At 35.4% G+C, this 19,559-nt stretch overlaps 7 protein-coding genes and 1 long non-coding RNA gene across 13 annotated transcripts; 5 read left to right on the top strand and 3 right to left on the bottom strand.

Annotated features, from left to right (window-relative positions):
- Positions 1–2,064: 2,064 nt before the first annotated feature.
- LOC143361829 (uncharacterized) lies at positions 2,065–3,916 on the top strand. The gene is made up of 4 exons (XM_076801522.1): positions 2,065–2,455; positions 2,569–2,905; positions 3,077–3,214; positions 3,305–3,916. Exons 1-4 carry the CDS (start codon positions 2,188–2,190, stop codon positions 3,405–3,407), a joined length of 846 nt encoding a protein of 281 aa, XP_076657637.1. The 5' UTR covers positions 2,065–2,187; the 3' UTR covers positions 3,408–3,916.
- Positions 3,656–4,264, bottom strand: LOC143361830 (uncharacterized). Its single transcript, XR_013083533.1, has 2 exons — positions 4,026–4,264; positions 3,656–3,984 (listed from the first exon to the last, which is right to left on the bottom strand). It is a non-coding gene; the product is annotated as an uncharacterized LOC143361830 (long non-coding RNA).
- A 640-nt stretch (positions 4,265–4,904) lies between these two features.
- Positions 4,905–5,829, top strand: Mrpl17 (mitochondrial ribosomal protein L17). The gene is made up of 3 exons (XM_076801156.1): positions 4,905–5,284; positions 5,352–5,562; positions 5,631–5,829. Exons 1-3 carry the CDS (start codon positions 5,087–5,089, stop codon positions 5,762–5,764), a joined length of 543 nt encoding a protein of 180 aa, XP_076657271.1. The 5' UTR covers positions 4,905–5,086; the 3' UTR covers positions 5,765–5,829.
- Bckdha (Branched chain keto acid dehydrogenase E1 subunit alpha) lies at positions 5,754–8,037 on the bottom strand. The gene is made up of 8 exons (XM_076801152.1): positions 7,885–8,037; positions 7,599–7,799; positions 7,335–7,530; positions 7,069–7,230; positions 6,841–6,985; positions 6,413–6,616; positions 6,063–6,326; positions 5,754–5,945 (listed from the first exon to the last, which is right to left on the bottom strand). The coding sequence occupies exons 1-8, from the start codon at positions 7,942–7,944 to the stop codon at positions 5,867–5,869; spliced, it is 1,311 nt and encodes a 436-aa protein (XP_076657267.1). The 5' UTR covers positions 7,945–8,037; the 3' UTR covers positions 5,754–5,866.
- Positions 8,038–8,202: 165 nt separating this feature from the next.
- Positions 8,203–10,843, top strand: LOC143361607 (dnaJ homolog subfamily C member 17). 3 transcript variants are annotated; one of them, XR_013083494.1, is made up of 9 exons: positions 8,203–8,264; positions 8,366–8,587; positions 8,729–8,857; positions 8,945–9,112; positions 9,197–9,412; positions 9,811–9,891; positions 9,969–10,139; positions 10,217–10,395; positions 10,783–10,843. XR_013083494.1 is itself a non-coding variant. In XM_076801153.1 (8 exons), exons 2-8 carry the CDS (start codon positions 8,519–8,521, stop codon positions 10,331–10,333), a joined length of 951 nt encoding a protein of 316 aa, XP_076657268.1. In that variant the 5' UTR covers positions 8,204–8,264; positions 8,366–8,518; the 3' UTR covers positions 10,334–10,455. The 3 variants fall into 3 exon arrangements, 1 of the variants encoding a protein (XP_076657268.1); XR_013083493.1 differs by having other exon boundaries at positions 8,204–8,264; positions 10,217–10,389; XM_076801153.1 differs by lacking the exon at positions 10,783–10,843 and having other exon boundaries at positions 8,204–8,264; positions 10,217–10,455.
- Positions 10,362–12,723, bottom strand: Serrs (Seryl-tRNA synthetase). The gene is made up of 5 exons (XM_076801151.1): positions 12,108–12,723; positions 11,756–12,040; positions 11,455–11,676; positions 11,109–11,365; positions 10,362–10,979 (listed from the first exon to the last, which is right to left on the bottom strand). The coding sequence occupies exons 1-5, from the start codon at positions 12,567–12,569 to the stop codon at positions 10,715–10,717; spliced, it is 1,491 nt and encodes a 496-aa protein (XP_076657266.1). The 5' UTR covers positions 12,570–12,723; the 3' UTR covers positions 10,362–10,714.
- Positions 12,724–13,085: 362 nt separating this feature from the next.
- On the top strand, positions 13,086–16,294 carry LOC143361534 (SAP30-binding protein). Of its 4 annotated transcripts, XR_013083484.1 has the most exons (4): positions 13,086–13,105; positions 13,811–14,005; positions 14,397–14,520; positions 14,594–14,734. XR_013083484.1 is itself a non-coding variant. In XM_076801009.1 (2 exons), the coding sequence occupies exon 2, from the start codon at positions 14,580–14,582 to the stop codon at positions 15,567–15,569; it is 990 nt and encodes a 329-aa protein (XP_076657124.1). In that variant the 5' UTR covers positions 13,811–13,961; positions 14,397–14,579; the 3' UTR covers positions 15,570–16,294. The 4 variants fall into 4 exon arrangements, 3 of the variants coding, with proteins under 3 accessions (XP_076657124.1, XP_076657122.1, XP_076657123.1); XM_076801009.1 differs by lacking the exon at positions 13,086–13,105 and having other exon boundaries at positions 13,811–13,961; positions 14,397–16,294; XM_076801007.1 differs by lacking the exon at positions 13,086–13,105 and having other exon boundaries at positions 13,812–14,005; positions 14,397–16,294.
- A 776-nt stretch (positions 16,295–17,070) lies between these two features.
- Positions 17,071–19,559, top strand: Lst8 (MTOR associated protein, LST8). Its single transcript, XM_076801010.1, has 7 exons — positions 17,071–17,980; positions 18,066–18,218; positions 18,333–18,394; positions 18,536–18,686; positions 18,796–18,998; positions 19,079–19,215; positions 19,317–19,559. Exons 1-7 carry the CDS (start codon positions 17,855–17,857, stop codon positions 19,439–19,441), a joined length of 957 nt encoding a protein of 318 aa, XP_076657125.1. The 5' UTR covers positions 17,071–17,854; the 3' UTR covers positions 19,442–19,559.

Here is a 19,559-nt window from a genome sequence, read left to right as displayed (position 1 = left end):
AGAAAACTTGAATAGAAAATTAGACGATACACACTTTTCCCCCGTACCTCTACACTTGACAAAACCGATTCGAACAGTGGAAAACTTGAAGCAAAGTTTGCCGCTGAGTAAAGATAGACCAGGAAGAAGGAACAGAATTGAATTTCTGCAACAGTTACGTTTGCTGTCTACCGCCGCGACGGCGAGGAAACTGCGGTGGGCGCAATTATGCCGTAGCCCTGTTAATCAGCGTGCATCAAAATTAGCCCAGTTATAGTACAACGACCGTTCTCTGGCGGCAGGCATTTCCACGAAACAAACAACACACGCATGTATCCACCACAAAAATCAAAGGTATTCGTTTACGAAAAACTCGCTTTTCAACGTTCACAAATATTCGTTCGAGAATGGACGTGTATCGTTTCTACAACATTTATTTGGTTAACTGTGAATGTTCAACTACGAGTATGTAACATATCCGTATCATTTCCCTTTCGTTTTCTATTCTTTTGGTGCATTGAATTCTGCGATTATTTCGAGTTTGAAAACCGAATCGTGCCGTGTCGCGTCGAGCCTATAGTCGAATCGAAACCAGCCGAGTCGAGTCGAGTCGAGTCGATCTAAATTCTTGGACAGCATAATCGAACCTCGATGGATGGAATATCGGGGGTTTCGACATTCAGATTTGCGCGCAAGTTAATATTTTTTCGCGTATGGACGTAACAAACAAGTTGTGCTCGCGACTGGTTTTTGAAGTCAAATCCTGTATTCGAGCTTGTTTGACTCTTGCGGTATTTGGGCCGACAGCACCAACTCCATCGGTTTCAAAGCTCTATCTGTTACAGCGTCGAGTACATCCTTGGAAAATATCTGACAAAAGTTTTCCTTGGCAAACGATTAATGCAATATAGATCTCAGATTATATAGATTATTATTATTGTTGTTGTTATTGTACCAGATGGTATATCTTGTATATGCCCAATATACAATATAATCTGTTCGAGTAGGTTAACTATCTTATTGTTTGACACGATATTTGTACGATAAGGTTTCCCCGGAGTCGCAACCCTACACCACCTACGATCGTCGTTTCACGATTTATAAGATTTTATTTTTGTCCATTAGTTCCGACTACTTATCTTTTTCCCTCGATAATCAACGTGTCGAATTTGAAGAATGACGTCGATAAGGAAAAAGAGCGGGAACGGGTATGAAAGATATAGGGTTAGGGTTAGGGTATGAGATAAAAGAAAGAGTAACTAGATAGAATACAAGAAAAATGTTAGAAATGAAGAGAAAGTACATAAAAGAAATGCATATGTATCGCATGATCTTTTCTTACGACCCGTTTTTTATAGGAAGAATATAATCTAACGGTTTCGACAAAAGTCGTACGCAAATCGTGTACATAATTGAGATTCGGGACCCGATTGATTAAACGAGTCTCGTTCGATTCCGATTTCAATGCACGCGTCGGCGTCGATCAAGTGAGGAATAACAGTGAGACTACTCACACATATACGTACGTACATACATATGCATACAGTAGGTTACACATGGCGGTGGACAGAATTTGTATTCCATGCGACGCTGCACGAATGACCTACCTTTCCGTTCTCCTAAAATTTTTTTTGATAGCTCAGCTTGAAGGTTACAGTTCAGAACAAAGAAAATCGATACGAGTACACGCGCGTACGGTGTTTAGTACTATACCGTTAACTAAATACATGCTGATGACAACATTGTTATACTGTACAACATACTATATAATATATTATTGATACGGTAAGAGTTTAACATGTTTCGTTCCGTTTGAACGGGCAAAGATATAGTGTCGTGGTCGGTCGATTCGTGATCATTTTCAAAATCGAAACTACCGGTGTAAGAAAGCGTCATAAATGCGCGCACCCTATGCGATCCCGCGTCCCGCGCGCGCGCAGCGCCTACTACTACTAATGCCTGATTGATTTTCGATCCTTTCTGTTTCATTTTATCTCGCATTTTCTACACGCCGACTAAACTACACGAAACATTGTTGTGTCTCCAAATGTCCAATTGATTTTCCAACTATTCTACAGATTCTCTGCTACACGCGATAAACGACCCACCGTAACGGCAGCGACGACAACAGCAACCCCGGCTGTCCGGTAATACACGTGTGTCCGCTCCATCGAAATTTGTTTATCATTATATTGGACTAGTGAAAATATGGAAAAGAAAAAGAGCATGATCGCATTGCTTGGACTGATTCTGCTCCTGAAATCGTCGGACGTGGAAAGCGGAGTTGAAGGACAACAATCGTATTCGAAATTCTCCCATCAACGGCAGAAAAGATTCTTTTGGGTAACCAACGACGGTCGAATTGCTTTGCCGCCTGGAACGATAATGACCATTACTCCGACATTGGCTTTGCCATTTGTTCGATATCCGCCGTACGGTTTCCTGAGCAACATGACCATAAGCCTTCCCTTTACCAGTGAGTGTGCAAATAATAAATGCCTTTATACTTTGATTAATAATTAGTAGTTGTTACGAGAAAGTCAAGGTTCACCACCGATACATGCGTCTTTCGTTCTGTTTCGAGCACAGTCGATTTCGACAAGCTTGGTTTAACCGACAACGAAAATCCTTACGGCGTTCTACCGTCAGCATTCGATGGTACCGCGAGGGATCAAGGTGCGACCATGGCAGAATTCATCGCGTCGTTCGTAAAGCGTGGACTCGGTAAAAGAGAGGCGATTCAAGATTTGCCGAAAAACGCGTTCTACGGAGGTGAAAGAGCTCTCTTATACAGTACCGCTGAGGACATGCTCGGAAATCTTGGCCTGAACGGAAGGGCGTGTCTACTGAGAGCGATCTGCGAGGTCCAAGGACACCCCTTGAACAATTTTGGACTAATCGGAGAAATGTTGAAACTCTTTTTCACGTAAGTTTCGGAGGAACCACTCTTCTTTCTGCTCTCTGCTCTGTGTTCTGTATTCCGAGATTACCGCTTTTTCGCGTACATATACATTCTCCTGCCTCGTGAACCTTCGATTAGCATACATCGAAATAGTCATCGCCGTAAGATTGTATATTTCGTAAATGTACCTTTCAGCGCCAGTAAATCGCCATTCGCGGACCTCTTAACAGACTATGTCGAGGCCGAAAATAGGGGAAAGTTTCATGGTGAATGTTGGCCTTATTTCAAAGACTGTCCAAAATCATTATTTCGTTCGTCGGAAAATAGATACACGTAAGTAGGCGTGGTCTGACACGGAAAACTTTAATTAAATTCGATTTCAGACAACTCGATGTAATATCATCGAAGCTACCTTTCTTGCAGAAAAGAGGCATTTCACGAAGCTACCGACACTATTGAAACCATCGAGTTGGGTCAGAACAAGGAACAACTATATACAAAACGCATGTTGCATCCATCCATGTAAATGTATCGACGCGCGTTGAACGAATCTCCTTTCCTAAATTTATACAGTAAAATAGAACAAACGTAAAAGTACTTGCGAAGAATGGTTCGACTTGCGAACAAACCGAAATCGTACATGTATGATGTATGAATGTATGCAGGTATGTACATACGTGTGCACGTAAGTACTTTGAAATGCGTCTATTAGGTTTTACTGACCCAAGTAGTCATTGAAACATGCGAATGCACGCGCTACTTTTTCTCTCTCTTTCTCTCCCCTCCCTCTCCTTTTCTCACTCTATACCGCCATATTATTTTCTAGTAATTTATTTCAAATGATACTATCATCGTGTCACAGTAAGAACGAATATCTTTTACAAACCGTCTAATTTAAATGTATCATACATATTAGCGAATAATACAACATGGTCGTGATATGGTACAAATAATAATATTCCTAACCAGATGATATTTTGCATGATAGAATTGCGTTTGAAGCAAAAGAATACTTATATTAGTGACAAAATACGTATCATTGTATGCAACCTACTTTTTATTCATCCTTTTTGGCTCATTTGTGATCTGAAGAGTTATATATACTCCGTAGTGATTAAACGCACCGCGCCGCGCCGTTCGTTACTGTTCTATCATGCAAATAACATACATACATGTATCTAGATAGATAACATTTTTTATAGTTCATCATATTATGTTGCCAAATCGTTCTAGCATGCGTATTACTATAATCTATCTAAATTCATATATAACACGCGTACGTTAAACAATGTGTACCATATGTAAAATATACATATATAATTATGCACTCGATGAATTTTAATGATATAATAAAACAAATGTGGAACAAGATAATTCGCACTTCGGTCGAGATATACGTCACACATGCGTAGACATGGGTAGAGTAGGAGAGTAACTTCCCACTCTAACTTCCCCTTCTACCGCGCTATTCCCCCACGCTTCCGCCACGGCCCGATCACGTGACTTTTAACCCTCAATTCGTGCTACCTCCCCTCATCGGTCAACTGAGACTAATGCCCTCTTCACGAGGACAAGGTTTGGCATGGATTTGGCATGGATGTGACATGGAATTGCGCCTGCAAACTTTGCACTCAAATACCGAGCCATCTGTTTCCACATTAGGCTCGGAGTTTTTCGACAAGTTTTATTGAAAAATTCATATCAAATAATATATACTGGTTACTGGTTTATTCTTCTCTTTATATATTTTACATAAAGATGGCGTTGAATAGCCTGAGCTCTATTTGCCCAATACAAACCGGTCCTAAATAATATATAATAACTGCTCGTAGTAGAAATGAAGTATGTATACACAACACTTGATTCTCGCTAACAGGCCTAAATTCATGAGTTGTCGGTAATGTTGAGCGCGACACAAAAAAGGTAATGAGAATTTATCTAGACCTAGACTCGAAACTCTAAAGCTAAAATCTACATCTCGAATTTAGAATGTAGAGCGTGCGTGTATGGACATGTCAGTAGTGATAGTGGTATATGATAGCAGAGATTTCCTTTCTGATGATAGGATACGTCATAGGTGATAGTTCTGCTGTCTGCTCCTACATCATAATTGATCATAATATACATACATAGGTACTAAGAGCAGCGAAGAGTTACGGATTTGCAAATAATGAAAAATACTCTCTAAAACGAGAATCGACAAAAATGAATCAGGCAAATGTTGAGAAAGTAGTTTCTAGATTAAGATACAATGTTAGACCAAAACCACGTAGATTGCGAAATCCAGAAGGTCCCCAAGGGAGGTTAGAAAAAATTCGGAAAACTTTTACCGCTTTAGTCAAATACGAAAGAATCGAATTGAACTACTCTCGGGCGGACGAGACAAGAGGCTACGCCGAACAAGTTCGTATCCTGCAAATTGTTTGTTGTCCTTCATTTGCGTCTGTGTTATGGCATTATGTTTTTATAGTTAATATCGGAAGCATTACGTCATGGACCTGAACATAAAGAAACGATGGAGATGGCAAACTTTTGGCTATTAGAAAAACAACTTGTTCATAAACTTTTCAAGGTGCTAGTACCAAGATTTCAGAACTGTACAACTTCCTATACGAAACTTCATAAAGCACCAACCATTTACCCTGGAAACCCATATGAGCGTGCTGTATTGGAATTAAGAGGTACACTTTTGTAAATATTCATACTATCCCGCGTTTGTTATAGTATTAATGTAAACAATTAATTTTAGGAAACGTGTATCCTAGCGTCGAACAATATGATCCGCATCAATCTATGTCGCTTCATAATATATTGCTTAATGCAGCCAGAAAAGAATTTGAAATGGAAAAGTATAAAGAAATTGCAGCTAATATAAAAGAATAAATTGTTTATAACAGTTCTATTGTCTAACCATACAAAAAATACAAAATTTTATCATAGAATGCTAATTATTCTCGATTCAATTGTTACCATTATTATACTTTGTTAATTAGATTTAAAAACATGCATTGGATAATGTTCTTGAAACTCAGCAACATGGTTTTCCATGGAACGTAATTGCTTCCTAAAAGTAAAAAGGTACATTGGCAATTTATAAAAGTTTCGAGACAGACTCGCTATAGCATATATAAAAATTTATAGCGCTGAATATGATTTTTTTAAAGAAAACTAAGAAACATACTCAATATGCTTGGGCATCGTGCAATATATATCTGTGAATAATTCTTTCCAACAAGGTTTCAGTTCTTTCTCTGCATCTGTAAACGCACGTAAAACTGATTCTTTTATGGAATCGTATGTCTGTTTTTCTCGTTTTTCGCACCAAAGGTTCATTGCTTCTAAATAGTTTCGAAATCTTGTTATCGGTGAATTGCAATTCCACTGAGTTATTTCATTGGTCGATCGGTACGCGCTGCTATCGTCGGAAGTACTGTGATGACCTATTCTAAAACACATAGAAGAATACGCAAATCGTATCAAATACCATAAGGCTGCCACAATTGGATAAAAGAAAACAAAATGGTTTTGTACCGATAAGTCATAGCTTCTATCAAAACAGGTTTCCTTTTTTCGACGCAGTATTGGCGAGCAGCTTTCATTGCACTGTACATAGCAAGAATATCGTTGCCGTCTACGCGAATTGTCCGTATACCATAAGCTGGGCCCCTAGCAGCAATACCATCTCCACTAAATTGTTCCATTGAAGGTGTGGAAATGGCGTAACCATTATTTCGACTTGAAATATTAAAAGGACACTATAGAATTGTTCATGTGTAAGTAATAAGGCGCCTCAGCAACTTAACTTAATAAACTTCTACTAATTGTTCGAGACATTGGCCCGAGAAACGAAAGATTTCTATTAATTTTCGATATGATATTCGATCCACCGATCCTTTTTCTACTACCAATAAATACACGTTATTTGTTGACATTGATATACCAATCGATAAGAAATGTACCAGATAAAAATAATTGGACACTCCAAAGTTGCAGCAAAATTGAAAGCTGCATGAGCATCTCCTTCGCTAGCTGCACCTTCGCCGAAGTAACATGCTACACAGGCTTTATTTTTTGATTGTTTTAACCCATATGCTGTACCTACGGCTGAGAATCGTTGCGTGTCAAATTAGTATTAGGACACTGAATGTTTTAAGAAATTCTTGTATAGTGGTTGCTAATTCTTCTACCTTGTGGTAATTGTGTTGTTAAAGGTGAAGAAATAGTGACAAAGTTCAGTTTTTTTGATCCATAATGAACAGGCATTTGCCTTCCCTTTGAAGTATCCTTATGATTACTATAACACTGATTCATGAAATCTATAATAGAGTGGCCACGCCACAATAACACACCTGTAAAATAAGTAAACAACAAGATAAATAGAAATTTTTTCACAGTACACTGTATTATGTCGTTATTATCATTGTATTACTGTTAATAATTTAAAAATTCCTACCAGCCTCACGATACTGTGCATACACAATATCTTCTAATGTAAGAGCTGCAGCAGAACCAATTTGGAGTGCTTCTTCGCCAGTATTGGTCATATAAAACGATATGCGCCCTTGTCTTTGAGATTCATAAAGAATTTTATCCATTACCCTCAACGTAAGCATTTTACGATACATTCTGATTACGGTTTGTTCATTCAACTTAAGGATAAAAGAAATGTATTATCGATCAAGTAAAACAAAATTTAATATACGTTAAATATCTAAACCTCATATTCCTTAGGTAACTGTCCTTGTTTGGATGAGTTTAAAATCCTAAATATGGGTAAAGCATTGTAACTTTCCTTATCAAAAAACTGAAGTTTATTTGTAAAATTGGTCTCTATTCCCAAGAATTGTGGTCCTGCTTCATTAGTACTACTAGTATTGATACTCATTTTGGCATTTGTACTATTGTATTGTAGTTTCACCTAAATTAAGAATGATCAAAAAATCATTAAATTTCTTTCCTTGTACTTAAGTCCATCCGTTATGTATATACTGTTATGTGCTTACTTGTAAAATATTTCGAAAACAAATTCGTTTTACAAGTCCCGGCAGAACTCTATCGATCATTGTGTTAGTAAGTATCTAAATTTCTGTACAGTAAAAATTGTTAGTCTTCTTTCTACTTTCACTTTACAACGTTTACGTAACACTTTACGTACATACGTAAATGTTTGTAAATAATATACATATATGGCCACATTGGTACATATGTATACATATAATATGTAGATATATGTGGATATAGGTAGTGTAAACATTCGGAAACATTTGTATGTATGAATCAGTACGTCATTCCTGATCGTACGTACGTTGAAATCTATGTTATACATATATATGTACATGTATGTACGCGGAACGCGGGAAGGACAGTGTGAAATTTGTTTCGCGTAAGTATGTAAGTAAGTACTTACTTACTTTTTGCCTGCTACATTTTGCGTTTAATGAAAATATTTTTTGTCTACAATAAATTTATAATTTAATCGAACAGGAAATCTACGTTTTCTTCCAATAAGAAATTAAATAGTGCACTTATACATACCTGTATGTGTACATAAAACTTTTTAACCTCTCTTAAAATTGACTAAATATCCATACACATTAATTATTTGAAATACAATATACGTGTGAGATCAAAGAGGAAATGGATTCTTTGATAGATCGAGATTTGTACGAATTTATTGGTGTAACAAATACAGCCACAACTCAGGAGGTACGTAACTTTCACATAACAATAATTTGTATGCATTTAATTTTCTAACCTTAAAAATTACAATTAGAAAATATGATATGTTCGACACGGTTGTGTACGCATATATATGACATTGTATAATTTATTTCTATCTTGTTTCAGATCAAGAAAGCATATCGCAAGAAAGCTTTGTCTTGCCATCCTGATAAAAATCCAAATAATCCAAAAGCAAATGAGTTATTTCATGATTTATCCCGAGCACTAGAAATTCTTATAGATGCTTCCGCCCGGGTAAGTATGTAAAGCGATTATTATTAAGTGTAAATTCATACTCTATATGTATTATTTTTACTCAACATTTTATTTTGTCGATATAAGGCAGCTTACGACAAAGTTATCAATGCCAAGCTACAAGCAAAATTACGGACTAAAGAGTTAGATACAAAACGTAGAAAATTAAAAGAAGATTTAGAAGCACGAGAAGATGCTTATAAACGATCTTTAGATACAAATCGTTCTACAAGTAATGATGAAGATAAATTACGGGTGAGCATTGTATTTCGTAAAATATCTTTTTCTGTTATTTCATAAATCGTTTAACATAAGTTTTACTCGTATTCTATATTTTAGGCTGAAATAGAACGTCTTCAGAAAGAAGGATCTAAGCAGGTAGAAGAAGAAATAGCACTTATGAAACAAAAAATTGAACAAGAATGCAAAAATTTGTGGGAAACAGCTGATGTTGACAATGGTTCTTATAAAATTAAAATTAAATGGAAAACTAATAAAAACACTCCAAATAATAATACATACGACTACGATACATTGTACAGAATTTTTTCCAAGGTATGTACTCATGGTGACAATATTTTTCATGTTTCCAAATGTTTTTACAGAGCCAAATATATAACGATGATCGATATTAAACTTATTGTGACTTTGTGAAAACCAATTGGACAATAATTTGTCTGTAAATGGTCTAGACTAGATATCTAGTATAAACGGTGATGAGAGCAATACGAATTTGAATGTATCATATGATATAAAACTTCTACCCCCAAAATCTGTCTACTCTATAGAAACATTGGATTTTGTAAAATTTACAATGAAAAGAAAACATCTCCACTTCTTCATTTGCTAGTATAAAGACATCTGTAGAAAAAAGTGGAGAAGTTATTGATAAATTTGTCTTCTCAAATTGTTTTTATTACAATATCTTTTTAGATCACAATTGTTGGTTTCAGTACGGTGATATAATAAATCTTATCCTTTCACCATCGAAAGAGGGCAGAGCATTAGTTGAATATCGAAGTAGGAATGATGCTGTAAGTTCATGAATTATATTAAATATTGATATGCATAATAAATAATATGTGAATGCCAAAATAATTTTATTTATCAGGAAATGGCTTTAAATATAGAAGTTGGTTTAACGCGAAATCCATTGAAACTTCAAAGGTTGTGGGATGCCGCGAAACAATCAAATTTCAAAGAAGGAAGACCAGTTTACTGTGCAAATTCTAACAAATGTACACCTAATGCAATCGATGATTTAACCAAAACAGAAACCAAGGTCAGCTTAAAACAATGTTTCTTCCCCTTGGTTTTATTGGTAAACTATGAATATCAAATGCAAGTGTCCTGTTTCAGATAAAGGCAAGTGAAATGTCTGATGCAGAATTTGAACGCATCGTGTTAAATAACCTTAGAAGAGCAGAAGAAGAAAAAAGGCACATAAGCATGTCGGTTTCGAAGGAAGGCACTTGATCAATGAATTTGCGGACAATGACTATACTGCTTTTCTAATTTTATTTATTGTATAGGTACGAGTATGTGTCCAAGTACAGGAATCATGTGGTTTTATAAATATAAATCGAAAATTATTCAGATCCGTTATTTACGTTTACAATAATGGAATAAGTCGAAGTGAATGATTCACGCGTATGTACATACGTACGGTGAAGCAACGCGCAAACTATAATGTCTCTTTACATATCATTTCAGAGAAAAATTAATTACCAAAATGTTTGAGAGAATTAACGATTTAGTTGTATATTATAATTCAATTGTAATCGTTACACGATTACTCGCAATTGAATTTATTAACATTTTTTCTGTTATTTCAAAGAGATTGTTAACGTGGTTCATTTAAGTTAAGATAATGTCTTTCTGTTCTTTTGTTTTTTTGGTTTTTTTAATTTCTGCCTCCTCGATAGGTGCTGTCTTAACAAACGGAATTTCATCTTGGTATTCGGGTGGCATGAACTGTGCGAGAACTTTTGGAACTTTAATGCCAGTATCGGTTTGATGCACTTCTAAGATAGCGCATATAACGCGTGTGACTGCGCACAGTGTTGCATTTAGCATGTGTACATAATCGGTATTAGCATTCATCTTTTTCGTTTGACCATACCTAAAATATAATGAAAAACATAAATTTTATATAATTATACGTATACAATTGACAATAGACATGTATGCAGCTACATACATTATTACTATTGTTATTGTTACTATGTATTAATATTGTAAACTCATTTACCTGACCAGTAATCGTCTAGCTTGATAATCTAAACAATTGCTGCACGATACGAGTTCACGAAAAGCATGAGATCCGGGAAACCATGCTTCTAGATCTAACTTTTTAGAAGCTGCGTTATTCAGTGCACCCGAAACTATATTTACAATACGATATGGAATTTCCAAATCCTGGTAAAATTGTTCTGCATTGGAAATCATTTCTTCCATCATTTGCCAAGATTTATTTTCGTGAGGAGATGTCAGACAAAACTGTTCAACCTGACGCATATCCATGAATAACCAGAAACTTTAAATTCATTAAAATTTGCCTAAATTCTAATTAATTGCTCTAATTATAAAAACAATACCTTTTCAAATTGATGAACTCTAAAAATGCCTCTTGTATCGCGTCCATGAGAACCTACTTCTTGTCTGAAACATGTAGATAGTCCTGCATACTTAATTGGCAAGATATTTTCAGGAATCCATTCGTTTCGATGGAATGCGGCTATAGGTTGTTCCGACGTAGCAATCAAATACTTTTCTTCTATATCTTTGTCATTGTTACGTTCGCTGCCTTTACTGATTACCTAATCGAAACAAATGGCATTCAAATATTGAATTTGACACGTGTCTGCGATGTAAGAGCAATTAGTATCTTATTCGTGCCTTGTACAATTCTTCATCAAATTGAGACAACTGTGCTACTTCTTGCATAACATCTTTGCGCATGAAAAAAGGTGTATACAGAGGTTTATATCCTTTTGCAAACAATTTTCTAAGAGATAATTGTATTAATGCATGTTGTAAGAAAACTGCTGGTCCCATTAAAAAGTAGCCACGACCACCAGAAACATTAGTGCCACGCTCTCCGTCTAATCCATCAATCATATGTATCAAATCAACATGCGAGTATCTTTTGTTCTGGGTACAATCTCCATAAGTTTTCTCAACCTGTGAAAGAGAACTTGTAGAACACTATATAGAAATTAGATAGAGTTTGTATTAATCGATTATATACCTTATTTTCTTCTTCGTCATTGCTGATTGGTACAGATTCGTGCAAAACGTTACCTATTTCTTTCAGGGCTCGATTTCTTTCCAAACCAGTTGAAACCAAATCTTTATCATTCTTTGTAATAGCATCATCTATGCAGCTGCGAATAGTTTTGATCTGAGCGACCGTTAATGATTTCAAGTTATCGGAAGTTAAGTCATCCAAATTTCCAAGAATATCCTCTGAAACGGTACTATCTGTGCCTACTGCTTCTTTCTTTTTCATTCTCTCTCCAATCTCTTTGCTACATACATTTTTCAATTTATTGAAATTGTCGGCTTTGTGTCGCAGTTGACGCCACACTTTATCTTTTTCAATTACCAAGTCTACTAAATTTACATCTTTGAAACGATTCTTTTGATTCTCTCGTATTTTATCGGGATCAAAACCTTTGTCTTTTCGAAAAAGATCTAGATCTAGTACCATGGTTAACGATGCCAATGCCAGAAATTACTTCTAGGCTTTGAACTAATCCACACGTGGATTGTACGATCCTTTAAACAGCGAGTCAGAGACTTAAGTTCCAACTTCCAACGTTCCAACTCATCGTTTACCGTTCCACAGATTCCACTGACGTTCCTTTTGATCAAGTCAATATACGCAAGCGCGACGCTGCATGTGCAGTAATGTGTACGGTACGCGACACATCCTACCTACATATATAATATACATATTCAGGGCCCGCTCTAGGGGGGGGACAACCCGGGCATTTGAGAAAAATATTGATGTTTTAAATAGTCAGTTAATAGAAAATGTCTGACTACCCTTGCCAGACAATTTTGCTAAAAAAAAGGTCATTCTGTTCAGCGCGGTGCTTAAAAAGGGGCGGCAATTTTTTTTTGCCCGGGGCGTCGTAACCGCTAGAGCGGGCCCTGACATATTGCATATTTTCTTATCCGTATGCATCATATACGGTATATAATATGCAGTATGTATTTAGTATTTACATATACATATACACGGTAATGGTAAAAAATACTATATTAGATATAGATAGGGAGTATTATTTCATAATAATAATTTCAAACGGGAGAATTCTTGTTTCGTTTTGGTACGAAACAAATTTTATTAAATTCTTGCAGAATAAATGATATTTTCTTTTCTGCACCAACAAAGAGTCCTGGTCTCATATTTCTGATTCTTTTATATTATATTTAATTTAAAAATCCATCATATTAGATTATCCTACAGTTTCTGATTCAATTTTCGAGACTGCAGTACAGCAGTTTTATTTATAAATATAAAATTGGCATAGAAAAGAAAAACAACAACTATAAATGTAAATAATTTCTGATTACTTTCACATTTCGCTGTGTGTATAAATATAGTATAAACACGTGGTTGTAATGCATATGTGATCATTAGACTGCGGATTTTATGCACTCATTGCAAAAGTGCGGGTTTATAGATGAAATTTGAAAGAGTACAATAATAAACAGAATTTAAGAGGACCGGTGTTTTATTTTTAGCTTTTTGAAGTTATTAAAGAGAAAAGAAATTTCTGTTTGGTCCCAATTTCTCGCAATTGACGTAAACAATTTTTATTTTGCATAAAGATCTGCAGTCTAGTGATCATATATACACATACATACAGTTCCTAAGTATTGAAGTACTACGTATAATCGGTGTTTCATTGATACTATACTAAGTAGAACGCATGCGCACAGATACAATTCGTTAGAAAAAAACCAGGAACTCTGAATACGCCACGGTATACATGGTATACATCGATAACATTCATCGTCGTGATTAATGGAAAAATAAAACTTGCTCGATGTGTAACGTGTTGCAAATTGATGGCAATGAATGAAAAATCAGGTACAGTGTAAAAACGAAGTATCGTGGTGGATTGGAATAGTCAGGTTAGTTATGGTATGGTGTATAGTTTTGATAATTTGTAACATAACCTAATAGACTTGTCAATAGAATGCATTCGAAATCGCGCGAAATACTTTTGAGAGAAAAGTTAATTTGTTAGTCGTTTAGTTATTACGGTAGCCCGTATACGAACAAATTAGATTGATGTTGGAATTGTTTCAACTTGATAAGTGCACATGTCCACTTGTATGACATTTCCGTTATTTTCCTCCATTTTTGTTGTTTCTTTTACGGTTCTTCATCATAGAAAACTAAATCAAATATAAAATTCTGATTTTACAAAATTTCTGAAATTCGTGTTTGCATTAGAATCATCTCGGATGTGAAATTAGAATTAAGTAAGGATTTATACATATATTTATACATGTATTTCAGATACGGTATAGTAGTATACATTCCGACAAAGATTGGGGCATAGTATTAGTATCTGCATATAAGGGCATAAATTGCATACATAAAAGCCCTACAACTAAAAGGCATACAACTCGACGCTAGACCGGTGAGTTCCAACACAAAATATTGCTTGGTAGTACGGCGGACACTCAAAGCCAACTAACCATGTCTGTACAAAGTGTTGCTCTGGCATCTCTCACGGCCACCTATACCGACTCGGAGGGCGAAGACGGGGTGGAAGACGACCTTCAGGAGAATTCGAACACTCCCCAGGGGGCCGCCCCGAATAATGCCCAAGTCGGTCAGCCCCAGGCTTTCACCAGTCCCAAATCTGGCAGATCAGCCTCAAATAGTCCTGTCGTTGCTCCCGGCGTTGGTGGCAAGTCTAGTAACGATTTGTCAAACGCGCCCACCTTAGTGACAGATGTGACGTCTAAGGTGCAAAGACTGGTTTCATACTTTGATGACACAATAGTCTCCGATGACGAGGGAGCGCTGCAAATACAAATCGATGGACAGCCTTCTGAGAATGGAAGGCCCTCCTCGATTACAGACCGCTCTCCCTCTTGTCAAGGAGAATTAGTTTCAGATAGCGAGGTTGACCCGTACGGAGTGACTATACCGCCGGAACCGCCAGGACAGTGTCCTGTGGAATTACAGGAGAAGATAACCAAACTTTTCAGGAAAATGGAGAGCGGTGGTTTGGATATGAATAAAGTTATACAACAAAGGAAGGACTTCAGGAATCCATCCATTTATGAAAAACTTATTCAATTTTGTAGCATCAACGAATTGGGCACCAATTATCCTTTGGATAGATTTGATCCGTTTAGATGGGGTAAAGATTCGTATTACGAGGAGCTTGCTAAGGTTCAGAAAGCTGAGATGGATAAACTCGAAAAAGCAAGAAAAGAGAAAACTAAAATCGAGATAGTTTCTGGTACAGCGAAGCGGCCAAATAGTTCTAGCACGACCGAAGACGATGCTAAGAAAAGGAAAAGTAAATGGGATCAAGTGGCAACTGGAGCCACTGCCTCGGTAAAGCCTACCGTTTTGCTATCTCAACCGACACTTACCACTTTAACGTCATCTGCGACTGGTACCAAAGCAACGGTAATATCAGCTTTCGGATCTCTACCAAAGAAAAGACTGTAACATATTTTGTAAATCATTTGTAAATATCAACCCTTTTCAAAGCGAATTATTATATTTCATCCTTCATTCGAAGTTTTGCTGTAAGCACGGGAACAATAGTGAACTTTATGTAAGTGTATATCGACAAGTTTCGTATATACATAAAACAACGTAATATATATTATTAGTTTTTCATCACTTGATTTTTGTACGTTTACATTGCGAGGTACATACAATGCGATAACATCGATAATATAGTTATCACCGGCTCAGCGTACTACTCATAGATACCACGTTGAAACGTTAATTGCCGATTAAATATGTAGATACTTGATTCGTTCACGTTCACGGAAGAAGGGAATTGCAAACTAGATTGAAAGTTGAAACGTAACATCAAACAAGTATTATTTTCGTTGTACTTTTTCTTGGAGAATTCCCAGAATGTTCAAATTATTGTCACTATAATACTTGTTGAATGTGGAGAAAACAATTTAAATTTAATAAGAATGTTTTCTTTATGTGAATATAATGCGTGCTATTGACATAAAATATATTTTACATTAAATAACATACTCCGAACTAACTAAGATGTATATAAGAATATGTAGTCGTTGCAAAAAATTTTAAAAGTTACAATTTTTCCAATTCGAACTAACGCAAAGAGACGTTTTTTGTAATGATGTATAATTTTACAAGAAACACTGTTAATGTTTATTGGCTTGAGGATTAAAATTTGTTTAACGTCATCCGAGTCTAAATAAACAATACCTAGTTTTACCTTTATATAAACAATTTGTTAATGTCATATGCGTGTTTATGATATACAGTGATTCCTCGTATATGTATTGTATATATATGTATACCTATACTTCGTGCATTCATATACATACGTGTTTGTACAAATAACTCGCAATCAGTACATACATACACTAACGAGCAAAACTGAGTCTACACTATTTGAAGCAACATAACTTTTTAAAAATTAGATCAAATGACTTGAATTTTATTGAGAAGTTAGAAGGATTAGTTCATTAGACGAGGTGTAAAAAATGTTTGAAAAAAATTTGAATTGGTCTGAATCGCAAAAGAAATAGTAAAAGTTGGTTTTCTCAGCTTTTTTATCTGAGCCTGTACTGAAAATTTAAAGAATATATTTAATTTGCTCGAATAAATTATATCCATGCTGAAAATTTCACCGATATTGGTTTATTCGTTTACGAGTTATAAACGCTTAAAAGTGTAAAAATTGCCGTTTTTCACGATTTTCGACTTAAAATCGCACTTTTAATCGTTTAGAACTCGTAAACGAATTAACCAATATCGGTGACATTTTCAGCATGGATATAATTTATTCGAGCAAATTAAATATATTCTTTAAATTTTCAATACAGGCTCAGATAAAAAAGCTGAGAAAACCAACTTTTACTATTTCTTTTGCGATTCCGACCAATTCAAATTTTTTTCAAACATTTTTTACACCTCGTCTAATAAACTAATCCTTCTAACTTCTCAATAAAATTCAAGTCATTTGATCTAATTTTTAAAAAGTTATGTTGCTTCAAATAGTATAGACTCAGTTTTGCTCGTTAGTGTATATGTAAATACATAATCGAGTAACTCCGAAAAGGGATTACGTTTTACAATCTGACAACATATGTTTTAATAATATTTTAACAATCTAGCAACAATACATTGTTGCAAACAACTGTAATGTTTAAATTTTTAAAACAAAATTATTTTATTTTACAGTGGTAAAGATATACATATGTACATATAATGACGCATTTGTAAATCGATGGAAATAGAGACGAATTTTTGTTAAGTTTAAACTTTTTGCGGAGTGTATATGTATTATATTGTATATTTGAACAATAGTTATGCAGGTGGTGTTAGGCGCTCGTAGCGACTAGTGAACGCGTTACCTTTGTCTAAATTGCATACAGTTCTTACTTGTCATTGGTACGAGCGATAAAATGCAGTTACTTCGAGAGAAGAAATTATTTTTCCATTAATATTTCATTGTTTCCAATATATCAGTATTATAAAATTGAACATAATATATAGTTAGTAGCTTCATTCGGAACGAAAGATAATATTTTGTAACATAACCTATATTACAAAATATGATTTCTTTGTATCTACTTGTATGTACACATCAAATATAGGCATATAGACTTTACAAATACGAATAAACCGTATTCAAATCAATAAAAGCAAAAACACCACAATTGTTCGGCGTCATTCGAGGATCATAATAAAAAGGAACATCAAACAATTTTTGTTCAACTTTTATTACATATTCATAAATGACAGCGGAGAGCACTTATAGTAATGAACAAGTAATCCTTGTGACAGGTGGTTATGATCATACAATTAAAATATGGCAACCTCATACAGGAGTTTGTCAACGCACAGCAGAACACACAGATTCGGTATTGATAAAATATTACCATATAAGTAGTTGATTTTGGACTTCATTGTTTGTTTTATAAGTCTTACTTATTATTTTGTTTGCAGCAAGTTAACGCTTTGGATATTACACCAGAGAAATATGGTGTTGCCGCTGCAGGGTATCAGCATATACGAATGTACGATTTAGTTTCCAATAATCCAAATCCAGTTATTAATTATGAAGGTGTATCAAAGAACATTACAGGCTTGGGTTTCCAGGTATGTAATCAGTATAATTCTCTAAGTTAATCTATCAGATGATTTATCGAATCTATGTAATTAGTTTTAATGTGATGCTGCAGTAAAATGATTAGTGTGCTTTGTTATCCTTAGGAAGAGGGTAAATGGATGTATACTGGAGGCGAAGATTGTTCCGCACGCATTTGGGACCTTAGGTAAATATCTAAAATTTAAAATAATGTTACTTTATTTCGTATCACAAGGAAATAATGCAAGAAATAATAGAAATAGCAACAATGGCAGTAACAATAATTACAACCATAACCATAATAATAATAAGAGTAACGTTACAACAGGTCGAGTAGCTTTCAATGCCAAAGGATATTTCAAGTATCAGCTCCTGTAAATTGTGTGTGTTTACACCCTAATCAGGCCGAACTTATTGTTGGTGATCAAAGCGGAGTCATACACTTGTGGGATCTACGTTCCGATCATAACGAACAGCTGGTATAAATCCATAAGATAATTTTAAAAAATTACAACAAACCATTATTATAGAAATCAATTAGTGATTCGATTAAAATCAATAGAAACGATTATGAATCTGTATTCAAAGATTCCAGAAGCTGAAGCGTCCGTGCAACATGTTACGATCGATCAGGATGGTACGTACATGGCAGCAGTGAATAACAAAGGTCATTGTTATATTTGGACGCTGACTGGTGGTGTCGGTGAAGAGCCAACCCGCCTTAATCCTCGTCATAAGCTTTTGGCGCACAAACGTTATGCTCTTCGATGCAAGTTCAGTCCTGATTCCACGTAAGTAGAATATCAATTATTTTTAATAGAACATATGTATCATGAATGATGAACTGTAGAATTTGTAAAATCCTCCATAGACTTTTAGTGACTACATCCGCTGATCAAACTGCTCGAGTTTGGAAAACGACAGACTTTTCGGAAGCACAAGTGCTTCAGCACGAACGATGGGTTTGGAATGCTGCGTTCAGCGCAGATTCGCAGTATATATTTACTGGTAACAATGAACATTTCTGTAAAGTTGTATATGTTCCTTACCAAACTTATTGTGTATAATTATTTAAACTAAGTAAAACACTTTGTTCAACTTATGTTTAGCTTCATCCGATGGCGTTGCCAGGTTGTGGAACGTATCAACAGGAACCGTGGAGCGAGAATACGTAGGCCATACCAAAGCACTTACTGCACTTGCATTTCGTGACGAAGTACTTTCCGTTTCTTAAGCAAATACTTCATTATTTTAGATGAGCTAACGAATAAATTATCATATTTTCGTGAGTACATCAGTCGTCGCTGAGCAAAAGTAGATATCAACCACAAACGGGTAAAACGCGGTTTTTT

The sequence above is a fragment of the Halictus rubicundus genome, chromosome 15 (genome assembly GCF_050948215.1).
Source record: "Halictus rubicundus isolate RS-2024b chromosome 15, iyHalRubi1_principal, whole genome shotgun sequence".
Taxonomy (NCBI): domain Eukaryota; kingdom Metazoa; phylum Arthropoda; class Insecta; order Hymenoptera; family Halictidae; genus Halictus; species Halictus rubicundus.
Note: the sequence above shows the minus strand (reverse complement) of the source record. Positions and strands in the feature narration are given on the sequence as shown.